The 23176-nt window shown below is 39.1% G+C and overlaps 1 protein-coding gene and 1 pseudogene across 2 annotated transcripts in view; both read right to left on the bottom strand.

Annotated features, from left to right (window-relative positions):
- ZRANB3 (zinc finger RANBP2-type containing 3) overlaps positions 1-23176 on the bottom strand; it is a 319849-nt gene that overhangs the window by 144642 nt on the left and 152031 nt on the right. The window contains exon 4 of the mRNA XM_010367383.2: positions 3169-3347. Within this exon, the coding sequence (XP_010365685.2) occupies positions 3169-3347 (179 nt within the window). The remainder of the gene's footprint in view (positions 1-3168; positions 3348-23176) is intronic.
- On the bottom strand, positions 7889-8798 carry LOC104665498 (annotated as a pseudogene). Its single transcript, XR_004053198.1, has one exon. The product of XR_004053198.1 is annotated as a mortality factor 4-like protein 1 pseudogene (transcript).

The following is a 23176-nucleotide window of genomic DNA, read 5'->3' as shown; positions in this document are numbered from 1 at the left end:
ATACAGAGGAGAAGAAAGAAGAATAGAGGAAAAATAAAAGGAGATGGTACTATTACTGAAACTCTTAAGATTTCACAATCCTCAAATCTAATAAAACAGGATCCAAAATTTACAGTTTTGGATAACCAAAACCAAAGTTTTAGTCAAATGATCTTCGAAAGATTTTGACATCAAGCAAGTCACATTACGTTCTGACAATATTTGCTTCTGTGTACCTAGGATCATGCATAAAATGGATACTTAAATATTAGTTGACTTTTAATGAAACCTTCACACAAATAGGATACCAGTTTTTCAATCCAGATGCTACTGGTATTTTGAGCAGGACTAAGTGAAGCTCTGCGGTGCACTGAACAGCCCCTCCTGCTCAAAATACCGGTAGCAGAACAGACATACAGGGCTGTTGAGTGCATTGCAGAGCTTCACTTCCTGGTCCTACCCATTAAAGGACAGTGGACAAGTCACTGTGACAACAAAAAAGTTCCTGGACCTGAGGTGATGAAGTGTGAAGTGTGGTTAGAAGAGGCGGGTACCACCTCACATCAAGAAACATTGAACTAAAATGATCCCTGATCTTTAGATTTCTATAATTCACACATCTGTAATATTCTTTATCTTGCTGTCAATACATTATTCATTTACATATTTATGTCTGTTACCATATCATGAGATTGGTAAGGGCAGGGAATGTGTCTTACTTGTCTTTTAGTAGTATTCATATACAGTGCTATGATCCCAAATAAAGTTTGTAGAATGAAATAGACAAATAAATTCATTAATACTAAGACATATCACTTTCGCATTTTCTGTATCACCAGAAAAAAATACAGGACAGAGCCAGTCTTCTGCAATTCTCTGTCCTCTAACAAAAAAGGTAGAGCTCCTAAGCAGCCAGAACCACTAGGGCAACTGCATTTTAAGCCCTGGATTAATCTACTTAATACAGAGACCTATAATGTTCTTGTTTTTTTTTTGAGATAGAGTCTCGCTCTGTCACCCAGGCTGGAGTACAGTGGCGCTATCTCGGCTCACTGCAAGCTCCGCCTCCCGGGTTCACGCCATTCTCCTGCCTCAGCCTCCCGAGTAGCTGGGATTACAGGCGCCCGCCACCACACCTGGCTAATTTTTTGTATTTTTAGTAGAGGTGGGGTTTCATTGTGTTAGCCAGGATGGTCTAGATTTCTGACCTCGTGATCCACCCACCTTGGCTTCCCAAAGTGCTGGGATTACAGGCGTGAGCCACTGCGCCTGGCCAAGACCTATAATTTTCTCACTGTATTCAAACACCAGGAAGAGCCTGAAGAAGAAAAGTACTGGATTAATTACTATTATTACCTAACTTAGGTATACTGAGAGCAACATATAGGAGACAATGGCTTCAAAGGCCACTGCAGCAGTCTGTAGCTTCTGTCCTACCATGTCTTGACTAGTAAACAGTCCAGGCATAACTGATATAAGCCAGAAGGAAAGTATAGGCATTTGTGGTGGACATATTGGTATACACCTAAACCTGTTTCTTTAAGTACCTGGAAGACACTGGGTAGTTTTCTGCCCTTAACTAACATCCTCCAGGAAACTTCTACTCTGGAGTTGTAGATATATCTAACATATCTCAAATACAATTCAAATAAAAATATTATCCACCATTTAACTGCAAGAGTATATTTTCAAAATAATATAAAAACTAGCCCTATTAGCTATAAAAGATGACAGAAGAGTCATTTTAAGAAAATTTAAATATGAACATTTAAATAAGGTGTATCAGCCAGGTGCAGTGGCTCACACCTGTAATCCCAGTACTTTGGGAGGCCAAGGTGGGCGGATCACGTGAGGTCAGGAGTTTGAGACGAGCCTGTCCAACATGGTGAAACCCCGTCTCTACTAAAAATTTAAAAAGTCAGCCATGCGCGGTTGGTGGTGCCTGTAATCCCAGCTACTCAGGAGGCTGAGGTAGGAGAATCCCTTGAACCCAGGAGGCGGAGGTTGTAGTGAGCCAACATGGTGCCATTGTATTCCAGCCTGGGCGACAGAGTGAGATGCCGCCTCCAAAAAAAAAAAAAAAAAAAAATTAATTAATTAAATTAAATAAATAAGGTATAACTAACATGATGGTTTTGGAGGCCTTCAAAAATTCTACATTCTCTAAATTTGTAAGTCTTTTCAATTTCATATGGTTTTATTGGGGAGGAGATTTATTTATCATGATTAGAATAAGAGAGCAGTTTTTTCATTTTAACCATGTAAATAGAGTTCAGATTTTCTTGGGCCCATAAAGATATATTCTACTGAATTAGCACTGCAAAGTTGAAAGTGAAAAGGCCCTCCATACATTTTGTGTTTCCTCCTTCCACATTCATAAGACAACTTTATTTTTACATATACCTTTTATGTTAACAGTCTTAGAGAATACAATACAGTATAATAATACCAAAATTAAAAAATCTAAGTATTAACAGATATTTATTTCAGTAGATGTACTGTTTTTTATTTAAGGTTCAGAAATAGATAACTTTGAACCTCCAGAGACATAATTTGTATGAATCACCTACACATTCCATGTAACAACTCATCAATATTCAAACTGGTTGTCTTATTCTAATGGCTAGAAAGCAAAATGAGGAAAAAAATACTAACAACACTATAACAGATTTTAGAGTGAGAGCCTCCAATAAACACAAAGCAAATATTTTCAAGATATAAAATATTAAAATTATAAATAAGGAAAATCAAACTTACTAATGAGTCATACACAAAACTTGCATATTAATTAACAAATTGGAAAGCAAAATCTACTAAAGTTGCTGATAATAAAAGATCACAAAGCTTCAAGTCAATCAATGAAAAGTTGTGAGATTTATTTTTGAACCTTAAGATAGTTTCAAATATGTTTAAGGTATATATAAAGTATATATATATATATCTTTAAAAGCATACATATTTTACTTTTACTTTAAAAATGTACCATAAAGGAACTTAGAAATAAAATATACTGTTGGGTTTTAGATAAATAATTCATATTTTAAAATGTAAAATAAAATTCTCCATACTACTTATTCCACTTACTTCTAAATTATGATCTATAGGTGATATTGCATTCTAAAACATGAATACACACCAGGTACACACAAGGAAGACTTTTTTTCTTAAAGATTAAAAAGTGGTTCTTACCTAACATCAGTTTTATTCTGAATAACACTGATTTCTTCTGGACTTAGCTCTGGGATCCATTTTTCAATTTCTTCTGTCCAAGGGTACCTCAGAGACGAAGGGACCACTATTAACAGAGGCCATTCCTCTTTATAGAAGTAAGCAATTCCAATTGCCTGGATTGTCTTTCCTAGACCCATCTAAATTAAAAAAATAAATAAATGCTAATTAATAATAAAGCCTAAAATATTTTAAAAGAAAACATTTATCAAAAGTTTTATTTAAGAGTATTATTAGCTGGATGTGATGGCTCATGGCTATAATCCCAGCACTTTGGGAGGCTGACATAGGTGGATTGCTTGAGCCCAGGAGTTCAAGACCAGCCTGGCCAACATGGTGAAACCCTGTCTCTATTTTTAAAAAGTACAAAAAATTAGCTGGGCGTGGCAGCGCGCACCTGTAGTTCCAGCTACTCGGAGGCTGAGGCAGAAGGATTGCTTGAACCCAGGAGGTTGAGGCTACAGTGAGCCTAGACTGAACCACTACACTCCAGCCTGGGTGACAGAGCAAGACTGTCTTAAAAAAAAATGTATTATCAAAATAATTTTCCAATGTAAAATTAGTTGGATTATACAGTTAATAAAAAGTTTGAGATTATAAGGACCTGTAAAATTCATTAAGCAAATCACATTATGTTCAAACTATTCATGATTGAACTTAAAGAGACAAAATTACTCCTAAGGTTAAATATTAGTTAAGTTGATTTTATATAATTAGTTTTATAAAATGTTATGTAACCATTTATAGTCTCTCCTCTTACACAATAGTAAATGTCTTAACAGCACAAAACCATGTTATTTCAAAACTAGAGTAAGTACTGAATGATGCACATTTTACAAAACAAGCAGACACAGAGAAGTTAAATTATTTAAATCACAGCTGGATGATCCAAAACTAGTATGAGATCCCAGGTCTCAGGTGTCTTCCCACTTGATTTGTATCCACACTGTCACACTGCCTGACTTCTAAGCTGTTCCAATTTAAAAAGTAGTCACTTAGTGAATATTTATAGTGTTTTTGTTCAAAATAGCCAGAAACTGGATATAACTCAAATATACTTCACCTGTGCATGAATAAGCAAATGATGTCATATTCATACAATGGAGTACTATTCAGTAATAAAAAAAGAATGAACTCATGCTCTACACAACATGAATAGATCTAAAATGCATTTTGGTAAGGGAAAGAAGCCAGATTCAAAATCTACATACTATATGATTCCATTTATATGTCTCATTCTGGAAAAGGTAAAAAAAAGGGAGCCATAGCAGATCAGTGGTTGCCAGGGGCTGGAGGTAGGGGACGGGAATAGCATGAGGGAACTTTTGGGAATGGAGTCAGTCTATACCTTGATGTTAGCGGCTGTTACATAACCATATGCATTTTTTAGAACTCACAGAATTGTACACTAAAAATGGGTGAATTTACTTAAAAGTGTGAATTATACCTCAATAATCCTTACCTTTTTAGTAGTTACTATGGCAAACAATGGGAAAGAGAGACTAAAAGACAAGCCTTGTTTACCAGACTATACAAACAGAAAAAAGAAAAACGCAGAAACTGAAAACAAAGAGTCTAAAATGAATTTTAAGTGCTGAGCAAAACTGAAGAAATGAGAAAAGAGCAGATATTAGACTTTTAAGTTTCCATTGAGAAAACTTTATTTTGTTCATGTATTTTTCTTTCAACTGCTCCTGTTAACAACAAAAAAGCAATCTTAGAATAATTCATGCAAAGTTATATTTATACATTCATGGGATAATAACTAGTATGTTTCGTGTCTTCAAAGCCGTCCAATTGTCATACCTGAAGCCACTCAAACATCACTGGATTCTGGGACCAACTTGGTTCCAATACAGCAGAACTTTAACAATCACAGATCTTTTTTTTTTTTTTTTGAGACGGAGTCTCGCTCTGTTGCCCAAACTGGAGTGCAGTGGCCGGATCTCAGCTCACTGCAAGCTCCGCCTTTTGGGTTCACGCCATTCTCCTGCCTCAGCCTCCCGAGTAGCTGGGACTATAGGCGCCCGCCACCTCGACTGGCTAGTTTTTTGTATTTTTTTAGTAGAGACAGGGTTTTACCGTGTTAGCCAGGATGGTCTCGATCTCCTGACCTTGTGATCTGCCCGTCTCGGCCTCCCAAAGTGCTGGGATTACAGGCTTGAGCCACCACGCCCGGCCCTTTTTTTCTTTTTTTGGACGGAGTTTTGCTCTTGTTGCCCAGGCTGGAGTGCAATAGCACGATCTCAGCTCACAGCAACCTCCACCTCCTGGGTTCAAGCCATTCTTCTACCTCAGCCTCTGGAGTAGCTGAAGTGGCATGAGCCACCACGCCCAGCTAATTTTGTATTTTTAGTAGAGATGGGGTTTCTCCATGTTGGTCAGGCTGGTCTCGAACTCCTGACCTCAGGTGATCCACCCACCTCAGCCTCCCAAAGTGCTGGGATTGCAGGTGTGAGCCACCATGCCCAGCCAACAATTACAGATCTTCACCTGGCTAGAGTTCTTCAGTGTGTTACTTCCCCGCCTCAACGACTCTGCCAAAAACAGACTTCCAGGAATTGAGGCTTGGCCCTATTTTTTGTGTGTGGACAATACCACTAACTTTGTGCTATGGTTAGGGGTCTCTGGTTTTGTTTCCTGCCATGGTTTCATAACACATTTTCTTAATTTCAATTTATCTGCAAATAGGATCTGTTTTGCTTCTCCAATTTTCTGGAAAGTAGAATTCTCTCTCTGCAACCCAGATTCTATCACCAGAACCTCAGCTGCTTGCTGCTAAATTTACTCGGTGTCAGTCACCTGTCTATCTATACATTTTGCACTTCATGTATGACTAACAGTGATCTGTGTTGGGTTGCCAGGCAACTCTCTCCCAAAGACCGCCACTCCTCAAAATTTCCTAATCTTGTCTACTCCTCAAAATTTCCTAATCTTGTCTACTGAGATGGGTAGCCTTCAACAGGATAAGTAGAATTGGGACTTGAAACAATAGGTAGAATTAAAAAAACGAAATTTCAGTTAGATAGAAAGAATAAGGTGAAGAGATACATCATCCAACAGGGTAACTATAGTTAATAACAACATACTACATTCTTAAAAATTGCAAAGAGTAGATTTTAAGCTGTTCCCATCACAAAAAAAGCACCTGAAGTAATGCATATGTTAACTCAATGTAGCCATTCTACAATGTATACATATTTCAAAACAACATATTATACACCATAAATATATAATTTTTATTTCTCAAATAAATATTTTTAAAGAAAAAAATAAGAAAAATAAGTTTTAAGTTGAGGACAGGCGAAGAAAAGGGAAACTAGCCTGAGTATGGGTTAGAATAATCCTGATATGTTGGGAAGCTAATTTGATTAGAAGTTTGAATATTTTTGTCTTCTAGTTCTCTAATTCTGTATTCTTGTATCTAATCTATTAAATCTACTAGAATTAACTCCAGATGTTATTTTTCAGTTCTAAAATGTCCACTAGAATCTGTTTTTGTTATTGCTATTGTTCTAACATGTTAAAAATTCTTGATTTTTGTTTGTGTTTTGAGATAGGGTCTTGCTGTGGCTGGAGGGCAGTGGCGTAATCGTGGCTCACTGCAGCCTCGATCTGGGCTCAAGCAATCCTCCTAGCTCATCTTCCTGGGTAGTCGGGACTCCAGGCATGTGCCACCATGACCAGCTTTTTCTTTTTTTTTTGGTACTTTTTGGCCAGGCTGGTCTTGAACTCCTGAGCTCAAGCAATTCACCTGCCTTAGCCTTCCAAAGTGCTGGGATTACAGGCAAGAGCCACCATGCCTGTCACCAAGGGTAGAGTACAGTGGCACGATCTTGGCTCACTGCAACCACCTCTACCTCCTGGGTTCAAGCGATTCTCATGCCTTAGTCGCCTGAGTACCTGGGGACTACAGGCGAGTGCCATCACACCTGGCTAGTTTTTGTTATTTTTAGTAGAGACAGGGTTTTTTGTTTGTTTGTTTGTTTTTCTGTTTTGTTTTCTTGAGACGGAGTCTTGATCTGTCGCCCAGGCTGGAGTGCAGTGGCACGATCTCGGCTCACTGCAACCTCTGCCTCCTGGGTTCAAGTGATTCTCCTGCTTCAGCCTCCTCCCGAATAGCTGGGATTATAGGTGCATGCCACCACTCCCCGCTAACTTTTGTACTTTTTTTTTTTTTTTTGAAATTTAAAGAAAAAATTTATTGAAGATCTGAAAAACAATTCCTAAAAGATTGACTTTTCCAGAAAACTAGCTACACAATGCATTGCGTCTATCATGTTAAAAAATGCATAAGACACAAATACAAAAACCATGAAACAAGCCACCATTCTTCAACAATTTGAGCAAAGATAAAATGCCTAAGTAACAACATGGATGACTTGCAAAGGATGGGCTCTTTACTTTAAGCACCATTTAAAAAAGAAAAAAAAGAGCACAAATGGATGAGTGTGTTCAGTTATATACACTGAATTGAACCTTTGGCACTAGGAATCAGAGCATTTTGTCATATAGCATTAACACGTATTATAAAAGTGCGTAGTGTCAAAGGAATAGAACCACCAGCATTCAAAAGCAGCTTTGTCAACTAGGCAATAAAACACTCTACAGCATATCCTTTTGTTCTCCATCATTGAAAACACTGGCAGCAAATTTGAAATGAAAAAAAAAAAAAAGAAAAGAAAAGAAAAAAGGAGCTATTACCCCTTTTATTTTCTCTGTTTAAAAATCAAACAGAAAACAAACATCAATTGTTATACACTAACATCTTCAAAGCACATCGTTTGTACAAGAGATAGACTAAGAACAAAAATGTGTTTACGGAGATCCAAACATAACCGAGTGAGAGTGCCTCTCACACAGCTTTCCGATGGTACTCAGGAGGAGCCACTTCGTAATTGCTGGCACTAAACAAAGTTGCAGAATTCTTTGCCAGGTACTTTAGGAAATCGTGAAGATAACTGAGTAATAAAGCAAGGCTCTTCTCATCCAGAGGTGTATAGGCCAACATTGCTCCAATTCGTACAAATAATCTGAGGAGAGGTGGCGCTCCATACACCTGGGACATGAGTGCATCGGTATGATCTGCAAGAATTTCGGCATACTGTGGTCTCTCAAATTTGTAGAGTAGCTGGGTGCCCAATATTACATTGAAGTATTCTTTTATCCCTGCCACAACTTAATTAACCGCATACTCCTTATTATCTGTGTTTCCACGAGATTTCTTGTAATTTGCATAATCCTCAAGAATGGAATCCACATTCTTCTTGGCAGGAAGATAAAAGAGCTGTTTTTGCCTGGTAATTAAGTCCAGTCATCAACAAGCCACGGTTTTAGTTCTTCAGGAATCTTTACTTTAACTTGAACTCTGTTGACGAATGTTTCCTCATTTTCAACAGTAGGATCTACCCGGGCCCTTTTCTTCCGAGGAGGCTGAGGGGTCTCACTGGTACTGCCACCATCTCCATTTCCAGGTGTTTTCTGTTTGTTCTTTTTTGTTTTCACTTCAACATTTTTCTGTTGCAGACCAGATGTCTTCTTTCCTGGGGCAGCCCCTCTCATCTTCCCCTCTGCATACTGCTCCTGATTGGCTTTTTGAAGTTCTCGCTGTTTCTGCAAATTGGTGTCCACGTATTTGAGTACTCTGCTCTCTGGAACCCACTCATCCCAATTTTTATTCCAACCACTGTAATGTATAAAGTATTTCACTTGTTTGTCCTTTATGGCAACCTTTACACACTTTGCTTCATAAAGAAGAGGCCCATGAAAGCACAGCACTCACTCACCCTACTGGAATTTAGGCTTCGGGTCCTGCTTCGGCGCCATTTATAAATGATTCGCCGCCTCCTCCTTCTCCCACCCAACTTTTGTATTTTTAGTAGAGACGGGGTTTCGCCATGTTGGCCAGACTGGTCTGGAACTCCTGACCTCAGGTGATCCACCCGCCTCGGCCTCCCAAAGTGTTGGGATTACAGGCATGAGCCACTGCGCCTGGCCAGGACAGGGTTTTGCCATGTTGACCCGGTTGGTCTCGAACTCTTGACTTCAAGTGATCTGCTTTCCTCGGCCTCCCAAAGTGCTAGGATTGCAGGTGTGTGCCACCATGCCCAACCAAAAAAATGTTATTTTTAAGTCTCTCTCTGATAACAACATCTGATCTCGTGTGGGCTCTATTTCCTTTTCCTTTTGGTATCGGTTTCCAGGATCCCTCATATTTTCTGATTTAACACCAGATATCATGAGTAAAAAATTCACAGAAGCTCTGGGTAGTATTATCTTCTCCCAAGAGGTGTTAGGTTTTTCTTAGGGCAGGCAAATTGAGTAACAGCAAATACCTCATTCCTTTTAAGACTTGGTTTTAGGCTTTTAAAGGGCAAGTTTATTCAGTGTTGCCCTTATTCCCAGCGCTTGGTATTTATTATAAAAGATGGCCCTTCTGGGGGTCAACAGAAGCCAAGGCAAGATACTTGTAAACAATCTCTCACCTCAACAAGGCTCAACCCCATCTCTGTCTACTTAGTATCACAATACTGCTAAAATCTTGGCTTAGTTTTTATCCTTCCCAACTCTGTATTTCTTCTGGGTTTCTTGGGATCTCATTCCGTGCATGTATAGTTTAGGAAATAGCCAAAGACTTAAGGCTAATGTGTATGCACATTTTCTTTATAATTATCTCAAGTTTCCTCCTCTCTGAGATTTTTTTTTTTTTTTTTTTTTTTTTTTTTTTTGAGACGGAGTCTTGCTCTGCCGCCCAGGCTGGAGTGCAGTGGCCGGCTCTCAGCTCACTGCAAGCTCCGCCTCCCCGGTTGATGCCATTCTCCTGTCTCAGCCTCCCGAGTAGCTGGGATTACAGGCACCCGCCTCGTCGCCCGGCTGGTTTTTTGTATTTTTTTTTTTTTTTTAGTAGAGACGGGGTTTCACCGTATTAGCCAGGATGGTCTCGATCTCCTGACCTCGTGATCCGCCCGTCTCGGCCTCCCAAAGTGCTGGGATTACAGGCTTGAGCCACCGCGCCCGGCCAAGAGATTTTTATCTTCGTATCTATGTGGCACAGTGCCTAGTTTGGGAAGTAGACAGAATAGTCTCTGACAGAAACAAGTAGAAGCAGCCTGTTTGACTTATGTTGTTTAAGGCTTAAGGAAGATAAATAACTGAATATTCAGTGATGAATTTAGGCAGCTGAAAAGGAAAAAACAAATTTTGGGATCAAAGAATGTATGTTAGGTTTTCAAAATTCTAAACATTTTCTTCATGTTCCCAGCTATCATATCATCCTCTTTCCTAATAAACTAAAAAAAAAAAAAAAAAAAAGACTGCCATTTAAGAACTATTAGACATAAAACATTAAGTACCAATTAAGAAATAGGAAGTCGGCCGGGCCCAGTGGCTCAAGCCTGTAATCCCAGCACTTTGGGAGGCCGAGACGGGAGGATCACGAGGTCAGGAGATCGAGACCATCCTGGCTAACACGGTGAAACCCTGTCTCTACTAAAAAATACAAAAAACTAGCCGGAAAAAACTAGCCGGGAGCGGTGGCGGGCGCCTGTAGTCCCAGCTACCCGGAGGCTGAGGCAGGAGAATGGCGTGAACCTGGGAGGCGGAGCTTGCAGTGAGCTGAGATCCGGCCACTGCACTCCAGCCTGGGCGGCAGAGCAAGACTCCGTCTCAAAAAAAAAAAAAAAAAAAAAAGAAAAAAAAAGAAAGAAATAGGAAGTCATTTTAAAAAGAAAAAGATTTCTCAAGTCAAGCAGTCTTCAGCATAACTCATGGAAGGATTGGTCTTACAAAGATGATGTGTTGAATGTAAGAATAAGCAATGGAAACAAACAGGATGAAATAAAGAGTCTCACTCAATTTTTGATGTTTACATGCAAGCCCTCTTACCCTTCTTCTCCAATTGTGTACAAGCAGAAATGAAAGTGTGGGTGCCATTTTCTTTGGCACTGGTGGGAAATACAAACTATGCAAGCCCCGGCCCACATGGTAAGAACCCTCACCTTAACCCCACCCCATAAGCTCAATAACAGACTATGCTTGTCTCTTGTTTTTTTTCAAGTCATTTTTGTATCTACTTGTGAGCCTGCCCTTCTCATCTCAGAAAGACTTGTTATGTCAGTAATAAACTCTTTCATACTCTCTTCATGTCTGGGTAGCATCATCAGCCTAGACATCCAAACGAAATTTTGAGTGGAAAGGTTCATTGCACCTCTTCAGGGTGACCATGATAAAGGGAAAGCCATCTTTCAATATATGTTAATCAATTGGCATTGTGATTTTTAAAAAAGAATTTCCTTTGGCTTTGTTAGCTACAGTAAAAAAATCTCAGGATTTAATCAACTTGCCATCACTGAAAATAATAAAATTCTTGGTTGGGTACAGTAGCTCACATCTGTAATCCCAACATTTTGGGAGGCTGAGGCAGACGGACTGCTTGAGGCCAGGAGTTCAAGACCAGTTTGGGCAACAGAGTGAGATTCTGTCTCTATAAAAAAAATTAATAATTCCCAGGTGTGGTGGCATGTGCCTGCAGTCCAATTAATGGGAAAGCTGAGGTGAGAGGACTGCTTGAGTCCAGGAGGTTGAAGTTGCAGTGTGCCTACCACATCACTGCACTCCAGCCTGGGTGACAGAATGAGACCCTGAAAAAATGAAAGGGAAAGGGAAGGGAAATTTCTTAATCTACCCATTTCCTAATCTACTTGAAGATCATACCCTATGGTATTAGGACTGACACTGACACTCAGTTTTTGTCCAGCTATCTTTCCTGGTAACAACTCCCAACTTCTTATTCAGCATCTCTTTAGTTTAAAGATTATGTAGTGAAATGACTAAAAGTGATTCTCAGAAATCAGAAACATATTTATCAATACAAAGTGAAACATTTGGATACTATCTTTCTTAGATATTTGTTTTTGGTTGTTCATTTTTGGGCCATGGTGAAGTAGGAAATAAAGTTTGATGGAACAAACTAGAAAAAGACATCGTTCTAAATTAGAAAACAAAAGTATATTGGCATAATCTCATATTCCCATTAAAGAAAGGAATAATACATAGAATAACTCAGTTCTAAATAAAATTCGTAAAAGGACCACCTTTTAAAATAAACTTTTAAGGCCAGGCACGGTGGCTCATGCCTGTAATCCCAGCACTTTGGGAAGCTGAGGTGGGTGGATCACCTGAGGTCAGGAGTTTGAGACTAACCTGGCCAAAATGATGAAACCTCGTCTCTACAAAAAATACAAAAAAATTAGCCCAGCATAGTGGCACACGCCTGTAGTCCCAGCTACTCAGGAGGCTGAGGCAGAAGAATTGCTTGAACAGGGGAGGCGGAGGATGCAGTGAGCTGAGATCATGCGTTTGTACTCCAGCCTGGGTGACAAGAGCGAAACTCCATCTCAAAAATAAAGAAATGAATACATAGATAAAATAAACACTGGCCGGGCGCAGTGGCTCATGCCTATATCCCAGCACTTTGGGAGGCCGAGGTGCAGATCACGAGGTCAGGAGATTGAGACCATCCCGGCTAACATGGTGAAACCCCATCTCTACTAAAAAATAGAAAAAATTAGCTGGGTGTGGTGATGGGCGCCTGAAGTCCCAGCTACTTGGGAGGTTGAGGCAGGAGAATGGCATGAATCCAGGAGGCGGGGCTTGCAGTGAGCGGAGATCGCGCCACTGCACTCCTGCCTGGGTGACACAGCGAGACTCCGTCTCAAAAATAACATAAAATAAAATAAAAAATAAACTTTTAAAATATGTACTTAGATTTTTGGTTTTTGTTTTTGTTTTGAGATAGGCTCTCACTGTCACCCAGGTTGGAGTGCAGTGGCCTGATCACAGCTCACTGTAACCTCAAACTCCTGGGCTCAAGTGATTCTCCCACCTCAGCCTCCTGAGTAGCTGAGACTACAGGTGCACACCACCATGCCTGGTTTTTTTTTTTTGTTGTTGTTTCTTTGTTTGTTTGCTTTTATGTAAAGATGGCAGGGGGAGTCTCACTTTGTTGTCCAGGCTTCTCTTGAACTCCTGGCTCAACCAATCCTCCTGCCTTGGCCTCCCAAAGTGCTGAGATTACAGGCGTGAGCCACAGCACTTGGCCAGATTTCAGTATTTTGAAAAGAACTGAAAACAGCATAGCATTCAATTATAAAACCAACAACATACTTGAAGTAATTTAGGCACACAGGAATAACTACACTCAACATGTGGTTCAAAGCCCTGGCTCTAACAACAATAGAATTTGTTAATGTGGAACTCTTCAGTGTTTCATCACCATTAAGGCTAAATCAATGATTAAGAATCAAAGTCTTGACTAAACAATAGTACAAATGTCCAGGTGCTACATAAGAATTACATAGAATACATTAACCTCAAGAACACATTTTGTCAATGTGTTCAAAATTGTAAATCACCATTAGGAGAATAATTTTAGGTTTCCTAAATGTTTTATTCCATGAAATGATTGACAGCAATTAAATAACAATGATCCTGATACATAAAATTTCAGTTTCACTTTTTTATACTGTGATTACTTTTATAAAGCAATTTTTATTCCTATGCATTAAAAAATGCCCATTGATTGACAATTTCTCGAAACTAAAAACTTTTCCAGTTTTAATGTTATAAGCGGCTTGTTCCTTTGAGGGCAGAGATGTAGGTTTGTCTTTAAAATAGGTGTCCTGTTTGTTCTAAAAGAGTTGCCTTGGAGGACACCTTTAGGTATGTTTTTAAAATCTTAGTGAGGATTTCAATTAAGAAAGAAAACTCACATAGAGAAATAGCAGACTGAAATACTATGTTTTGTTATTTATTATTAAGGGGGTATATATTGTAGCAGAACCACTTTCTTGCTCTTGTAGATTGTTAGTGCAGTGCTATTTCCAACAGAAAATTTTAGATGGTACACGTGAAGATTATTCGTTCTTAGAATAGTGTGTGCACGGCTGGGTGCGGTGGCTCACACCTGTAATCCCAGCACTTTGGGAGGCCGAGGCAAGCGGATCACGAGGTCAGAAGATCTAGACCATCCTGGTTAACACAGTGAAACCCCGTCTCTATTAAAAATACAAAAAATTAGCTGGGCATGGTGGCGGGTGCCCGTAGTCCCAGCTATTCGGGAGGCTGAGGCAGGAGAATGGAGTGAACCCTGGAGGTGGAGCTTGCAGTGAGCTGAGACTGTGCCACTGCACTCCAGCCTGGCGGCATAGCAAGACTCCATCTCAAAAAAAAAAAGAATAGTGGGTGTACATTTCAATCCTGTCTTCTTTTCTCATAAAGGACTAGGAAAAGAGAAGAGACTATATGGGTATGCACATAGCCCTGATCTTCTCCTTACTCAAGACAGAAGAGTCCACGCTTTGGAACTGTGCTGTTACTTTCCTGATGGTTGGCTGGTCCTTGTGTGCAGGAGCAGGCTTTCTCTGGAAGGGAATGCACTGGGATCGGGGGAAGGTAGAAAGGAGATGGGCCTTAGAGAGCAGTAGGATGAGAGAAAAAAACTTATTTATCTAAAGGCAAGGCATTGAGTTGGAAATGCTGGCAGAACTTAAGTAAAGTTGTAGTCCAAAGCATGGCTTAGAGATGCCCATACTGGGACTAGAAAAAGAGAATCAGGGAGAAGGCTCTGGAATGATCTGTGAGGCTGGATATAAGCAAATATATGCCCCTTCTAATTTTTTTTCCTAGACATGAGTCTCTCTATGTTACTCAGGCTGGCCTCAAATTCCTGGGCTCAAGCAATTCTCTGGCCTCAGCCTCCAGAGTACCTAGGATTACAGGTGCACACCACTGTGCCCCACCTAAGCAAATATGTTTTAAGAATAGCCATTTCTGGCCGGGCGCGGTGGCTCAAGCCTGTAATCCCAGCACTTTGGGAGGCCGAGACGGGCGGATCACGAGGTCAGGAGATCGAGACCATCCTGGCTAACACGGTGAAACCCCATCTCTACTAAAAATACAAAAACTAGCCGGGCGAGGTGGCGGGCGCCTGTAGTCCCAGCTACTCAGGAGGCTGAGGCAGGAGAATGGCGTAAACCCGGGAGGCGGAGCTTGCAGTGAGCTGAGATCTGGCCACTGCACTCCAGTCCGGGCGACAGAGCGAGACTCCGCCTCAAAAAAAAATAAAATAAAATAAAAATAAAAAAATAAAAAAAATAAAAAAATAAAAAAGAATAGCCATTTCTAGTAGCAGTTAAATGTTATGCTTTTAATGTGGTATTTTTATCCTCCTCCAGTCCCTAGTAAAGTTTTATTCAAAGTCACAGCTTTACAAATGGAATAAAATGTCATCAACTGATAAATATGGGTAAAGGGCATATGGATGCTCTTTGTATTATTTATGTTTTTGAAACCCTTATGTAAGTATGAAATAACTTCCAAGTAAAAAGATTTTTTAAAAAAAGTTACAGCTCTACAACCTAGTATCAGTTGTGCTTGGTGGAAGGAAAAGAGGGCTGTTCTACACTTCAAAAGTAGTAGACAAAAAGAAGTGATACTAATCTATACCAGACAGTGCCAAGAGAAGCAAAATTTTGAAATTCTTATTCATTTATTTGAGACAGGATCTCACACTGTTGCCCAGGCTGGAATGCAGTGGCATGATCATAGCTCACTGTAATCTGAAACTCCTGGCTCAAGTGATCTTCCTGCTTTGGCCTCCCAAGTAGCTGGGACTACAGGCATACATCACCTCACCCAGCTCATATTTAATCTTAAAGAGTCACAAGACAGTAAAAAATGAGATACTTAACTGTAATGGGAACTGCTCAGATGCATATGTATTATTCATTCAACAGTACCATTCCTCAGGTAAAATCTGAAGTTCAGAAATAAATTTTCCATAATTTTTGTACCTTTTAAATCTGTTTTGTAAAATTAAAACCAATTTAACAAACTTAATTAAGATTCTAGTCATTTTCTCCACTTGCATAGGAGCCTCAGCAATTAAAATTGAGAGCCCAACACAGCACAAGAACATAACTGTAAGTGCTTGGGCGGGGGGGTTGAAAGAAAAGGAAAGGACAAAAAGAAACGGGGGGAAAAGTCCAATCTCCTAGTTATGCTCTAAGTTCTTACAATCTATTATACCCAGGCATCATTTAGATACTAGTTAAAAATTCAGACTTCAGGGAAACACCTCAAATTCTGATTCAATAGAAATGGACTTTTAAAATAAAAATCCCTTTGGGAGGCTGATATGTGAGGATTGTCTGAGGCCAGTAGTTTTGAGATCAGCCTGGGCAATATAGTGAGACCCCATCTCTACAAAAAAGACAAAAATTTGCTGATGTGCTGGCATGTGCCTGTAGTCCTAACTACTGGGGAGGCTGAGCTAGGAGGATTGCTTGAGGCCTGGACACTGCACTTCAGCCTGAGTGAAAGAGCAAGACCTCCTCTCTAAAAATAACAAAGAAACAAAGAAACCAAGAAACCAAGGAAGGAGGAAAGGAGGGAAGGAGGGAAGAAGGGAGGGAAGGTGGGAAGGAGGGGGGGAAGGAAGGAAGGAGGGAGGGAAGGAGGGAGGGAGGAGGGAGGGAGGAAGGAAAGAAGGGAGGGAGGGAGGGAGGAAGGAAGGAAGGAAGGGACGGAGGGAGGGAGGGAGGAAGGAAGGGAGGGAGGGAGGGAGGAAGGGAGGAAGAGGCAAGCAAAAATGATTCTTATGTGGATGACTCTCAAGTTGCATTTTGAGAATAACTACTATAATGATTAAACTTTGGGAAAAAAATCTTAGAGAGTTTTGTCTAATTTTTGGTCATTTTCTCATCAGGAGAAAAAAAAGATAAAACCACGAAAAACACTTCCATGATTTTATTCTAGAACTTTAAAATCATTTCTGGGGTATTTCTTGACTTTTAATTATAATTCCAAGGCAGTATAAACATATTGCTTTCTACCCTGCTATATAGCATATAGAATAAATTTATCTAAAACAGAATTTGGGGCTGAGCACAGCAGCTCACGCCTGTAATCCCAGCACTTTGGGAGGCCGAGGTGGGCGGATAACTTGAGGTCACGAGTTTAAGAACAGCCTGGACAACATGGTGAAACCCCACCTTTACTAATAATACAAAAATCAGGCCAGGTGTGATGGCTCATGCCTGTAATCCTAGCTACTCGGGAGGCTGAGGCAGGAGAAATCACTTGAGCCTGGGAGGCGAAGGTTGCAGTGAGCTGAGACTGCACCACTGCACTCCAGCCTAGGCTGTGACAGAGCAAGACCCTGTCTCAAAAAAATAAATAAGGTCAGGCACAGTGGCTCACACCTGTAATCCCACCACTTTGGGAGGCCAAAGTGGGCAGATCACAAGGTCAGGAGTTCGAGGCTAGCCTGGCCAATATGGTGAAATCCTGTCTCTACTAAAAACATAAAAATTAGCCGGGCGTGGTGGCAAACACCTGTAGTCCCAGCTACTGGGGAGGCTGAGGCAGAAGAATCACTTGAATCTGGGAGGTGGAGGTTGCAGTGAGCCAAGATTGTGCCACTGCACTCCAGCCTGGGCGACAGAGACTCTGTCTCAAAAATAACATAACATAACATAAAAAGAAATAATAAATAAATGAAAAATAAAAATACAAATACGAAAGTTACCCAGGTGTGGTGGCAGGCACCTATAATTCCAGCTATTCAGGAGGCTGAGGCAGGGGAATTGCTTTAACCCAGGGGGAAGCAGTTACAGTGAGCCAGGATTGCGCCACTACGCTCCAGCCTAGGTGACAGACCAAGACTCTGTCTCAAAAGACAAAACAAAAACGAAATTTGGCTTCTCACTTCAAAATCTACTTGAATTAGCTAGCAATTTTATAGAAAAAGACTAATTTCAGAAGTTTAATAAAGGCACTGAAAGGGTATCTAATTTGCAACTTGCTTTGATTATATATCTCAGATGAGCAATTAAAGTGCTATATATAAGCCTCAATGATCAACCTTAACTGTTTAACAAATTGGAAGAACAGTAACTTACATCACTAAAATTTCTATATGTAATGAATACAGTGAAACAAAACATAACATATTCTTCAAAAAAGAGTGTATGAAAAATACTAAATTTTCTATGTTGTTTACTAACATTGAATTTGTTGATCACAAATGTAAACAAAAGGGTGTTTCAAAGTATATGAAAATAAGGATTAGGCCGGGCGCGGTGGCTCAAGCCTGTAATCCCAGCACTTTGGGAGGCCGAGACGGGCGGATCACGAGGTCAGGAGATCGAGACCATCCTGGCTAACATGGTGAAACCCCGTCTCTACTAAAAAAATACAAAAAACTAGCCGGGCGAGGTGGCGGGCGCCTGTAGTCCCAGCTACTCCGGAGGCTGAGGCAGGAGAATGGCGTAAACCCGGGAGGCGGAGCTTGCAGTGAGCTGAGATCCGGCCACTGCACTCCAGCCTGGGCGACAGAGCGAGACTCCGTCTCAAAAACAAAAAAAATAAGGATTAGGAAACAAAGAGCAGATAAGAAGCATTTGCACTTGGCAAACTTGATTACTGCCATTAAGGACCACAGATAAGTTCAGTTGGAGATTTTATAAAAGATAAGATGAATAAATCTCTTTGTTAGTATCATAAATAATTACAGCGTGATGCTTTATATTCTTTTTAATGTGGCAGCACTATAATTAACTTGAAGACAACATCATAATTAGAAAATAAAGAACCTTGTATTGAAATTCAGATTAGTATATTAAAATACTATGTTCTACAGTTGCACAATGACACATAAAATTATGGTGGGAGTAAAGTAAATAAACAAGGCCATTACTTATTTGTAACAAAGGGAAAACTATTTCTGCTTTCAAAATAAGGAATTAAAAGCACATCCATCAACAACTTGAGACAAAATGTTTGCAAGTTATTAGGATACTTTTGGTTGAACAAGTACTTGGATTAATCTGTCAATTCATGTGTTCACACATAGCAATTTCTTTAGAATAAACCATTAGAAAGAATTCCAAATCTCAACTAGGTAATTTTTGGAAATGTTAATTAAACAATGATGGAGATTCTCTACTCAGATTCAGAACGCACACCCTTTTAAGATGGGTCTCGTATATATTAAAATGAAGGAGAAAGAAAGGAAGTCTTTGTGAAACTTTTTTTTTTTTTTTTGAGACGGAGTCTCGCTCTGTTGCCCAGGCTGCAGTGTAGTAGCCAGATCTCAGCTCACTGCAAGCTCCGCCTCCCGGGTTTACGCCATTCTCCTGCCTCAGCCTCCCGAGTAAGCTGGGACTACAGGCGCCTGTCAGCTCACCCGGCTAGTTTGTGTGTGTGTGTGTGTGTGTGTTTTTTAGTAGAGACGGGGTTTCACCATGTTAGCCAGGATGGTCTTGATCTCCTGACCTCGTGATCCGCCCGTCTCGGCCTCCCAAAGTGCTGGGATTACAGGCTTGAGCCACCGCGCCCGGCCGAAAGTTTTTTTTTAAGAAAGGAAAAATTAACTTACCTAATGGTTACTAAATCGTCACATAAAATGTAAAATAAGCAAGAGGAAAACAAAATGCTGGTTAATCACATCCTCTGCCACTTGCCAAAATGCCACAATTGACTAACAATTGAGCCCTAATTTGAGTTGAGTAGATAGTTTTCAAAAGTTAAAACACAAAGGAAGGCCACTGAATTCTGAGATTAGGCTGGGAATTATGTGCAGAAATGAAAACAAGAATGTGAATCAAATGAGACAGCAAAATCAATTTGTTATTCTAAGAAAAAGACATGGAATGTTATCAAAAGTAAAATTTGCTGTTTAAATTGAGTTAGGCAATAAAAGAAAAAAACCAGGACTACTAAGGAAAAGAAAGAGAAATCATCAATTCTTTTAAAGTATTTATTATTTAAAAATTAATTTTTAGGCTGGGCGTGGTGGCTCACGCCTATAATCCCAGCACTCTGGGAGGCCAAGGTGGGCGGATCACGAGGTCAGGAGATCGGGGCCATCCTGGCTAACATGGTGAAACCCCGTCTCTACTAAAAATACACAAAAAATTAGCTGGGCGTGGTGGCAGGCGCCTGTAGTCCCAGCTACTCGGGAGGCTGAGGCAGGAGAATGGCATTAACCCAGCAGACGGAGCTTGCAGTGAGTAGAGATTATGCCACTGCTCCAGCCTGGGTGACAAAGTGAGACTCCGTCTCAAAAAAAAAAAAAATTAATTTTTATATATTTAAAGAACATTTGCACAGATGATTTTTACTCTAAAAACCACCCCAACGCTGCTTCACAAAAATGGCCATGCAAATGTGCGCTAATTACCTTGGTATTTCCAAGTTGGTGCTCAGAACTCATACTTTAGGATGGGAGGTTCACAGTGGTGGCCCATAGTATGATTTCTTGGACCTGTATGGTAAGAACCTCAGTTTACAGTGTTTAAAAATCAGATCTGTGTAAAAATGTGACTCCTGGCTTCTCTCAACAACTCAGGACTGGTGGCAGCCACGTCCCTGAGTAGACAGTGGATTGGAGGCGGGCACTGCACCTTAGCTGAGGTCCTCTCATCCCAGTGTGCCCATGTCCCCACGAGGACTTCACTCCCTGGAGGCCCTGTCTGTATCTGCTTTTGGGACGCCTGCCTTAAGGATTGATGTCAAGTCTTCATAAACAATCACTGTGTGTGTGCTTGTGTTTGAGAGTGCGCACATGAACAAGAGAGAGAAAACCAAAAAATCACAAATCTGGAAAAGTTAATGAAGATCTAGAACCTAAAAAAAAAAAGAAAAAAAAACAACTATCCCATTGTCAAGGTACAGTTTCCTGGGTCTAAACCACATGGTTTTCTTCTCTAGGGTAGCATCTGCATAAATTGTTTCTGCATTAAATACAGTGATAGATAACTTTTCCTATAATGCAATGTCACCATGACCTCCAGGGTAGTATTATGACAAGGTGAAAAATATTTAGTTTCTGACATTTTTATTCGATACAGATGTCCCTTGTTTTTCCAATACAACTAAATATATTATTGAATAACTTCTCTGTTATTCAATAGCATGAATTAACTGAGAAGTTATTCAATAATATGTTTAATTATTAGTTATAATAACCAATAATAACAGGTTATTATTGAATAACTTCTCTGTTCTTTTGTTTTCTAGTAGAATTAATAATAGCTCCAAATTTCTTAAATTAATCTATATGCAGAATATACTCAAAAGAGCACAGTCTGTCAATTATTACTTAAGGAATTCACTTTCAATCTATAAAAAGAAATGAGATATGTCAAACTGATAATGTCATCATCTGCTAGTCACATCCCTCATTTATTAAATATTATTCATGTCAAAATTTTAAAATGACTTTAATTTTGTAGAACCAGTTGATTAGAGAAAATGCAATACCTAATGAACTTCAGAAAAGTTAATGAGAAGGTTATCTAAAAATATCTTCCTAAGAAAAAAATTTCAAATTGGGTTAAGAATCAAAATAAATGTTATTTGCTATGTACTAATAACTACAACAATAAACAATAAATGATGAAAGTTAGTTTTTATGGAAAAATGAATATGTTAAGCCCAAATCTGGGCTTGATTTTATTTCACTGAAATATTAGTGGCATTAAAAGCAGTGAAAATAGTTAATTAAATTCATGGTTAACATCATGTCATAAACTAATAAGTTAAAATAAAATAACAAAATACTATGAAAATGTTGAAATAAAGTAGTAAATGGTAGGAATCAATATTGAGATAAAAAAGTAAGATAGCTGGGTGACTGTAGTTAATAATAATTTAATTGTACATTTGAAAATAACTAAGAGTATATTCGGATTGTTGCAACACAAAGGAAAAATGCTCGAGGAGATGGATATCCCATTTACCTTAATGTGATTATTACACACTGTATGCCTGTATGAAAATATCTTATATACCATACCCCATAAATATGTACATCTATGTACCCACAAAAATTAAAAATTAAAAAGATGGCTAACTCAATCCATGAATTAATGATATATTACAAAATAATCTAAAATGTAAATTTCAAATAAAAATGTATTGAAAATAGCAGAAAATTTCAGCAGACAGCATTTATTCATTTGTGAATATTATTTGTAATATTTACTTTTATAATATTATTTATCAGTAATAGCCTCAGTATCAACATTAACAAAAATAGATAAAGAGTCATTTCATTTTGCCTGGAAACTCACTTAGGACAGAGAAGAAAAAGGCTTTGGAGGAGTGAAAATAAAAAATAAGATGCAGACACATAACTTAAAACACTCTATTAGATTAAGTAAAGGGCCTAACTTGTCTCAGTAGTTGGTAACTTTGAGTAACAAAAAGGTTAAATTATGTTCACAGTCCAATGTTTAAAAAATCAGAAATATATAGGAAGTATTTGAAAAAAACTGTTTCTTTCAAAACTGTTATGGCCAAAAGAACAGAATGCCTGGCTATCCTAAAAACTCTGACTCTCTAGAAATATCTCATTTCCTATAGGCTTAAATATATAAAATTTCAGAACAGTAAAACATTGCCATCATTACAAATATATTCTATTAATAGTTTGACTTTCTAAATTAATGTTTAAAAAACTGAAAGCACTATGAGAATATTAGAACCTGCAAAAAATGTCAAAGATTAAATCATTCTACTGAAAACTTTTCAATCGCTGATAAGTAAAATTAGATAAAGGTTAAGAGAAACAGACACACTTTGCCTCACTATAATATATAAGAAGAATACACAAAGAAGCTAACAATCAAGAAAAGTCAATCTTAGACTTTTATTTAAAGCAATGCAAGTTTTTTTCAAATAAAATATTACAAAGAAACTCAACATTTGTAAAGCAGAGAAAGTGAGACCACTATAGCTGAAGTAAGGTGGGGACCTCATAGCCCCATACCCTGTCTCAACCTCAGTTCTGTGAAAGACAGTTCTGTAAAACAGGGCTTGCAAATCATTGAGGGTTGCTCAGTCAATAAACTACTCAATTTTCGTTTTTTCTTTTCTTCTTTTTTTTTTTTTTGAGTCTCGCTCT

This window comes from Rhinopithecus roxellana, chromosome 14 (genome assembly GCF_007565055.1).
Source record: "Rhinopithecus roxellana isolate Shanxi Qingling chromosome 14, ASM756505v1, whole genome shotgun sequence".
In the NCBI taxonomy this organism is placed as follows: Eukaryota; Metazoa; Chordata; class Mammalia; order Primates; family Cercopithecidae; genus Rhinopithecus; species Rhinopithecus roxellana.
The sequence above is the reverse complement of the archived record's forward strand: the minus strand, read 5'-3'. Positions and strand labels throughout refer to the sequence as shown.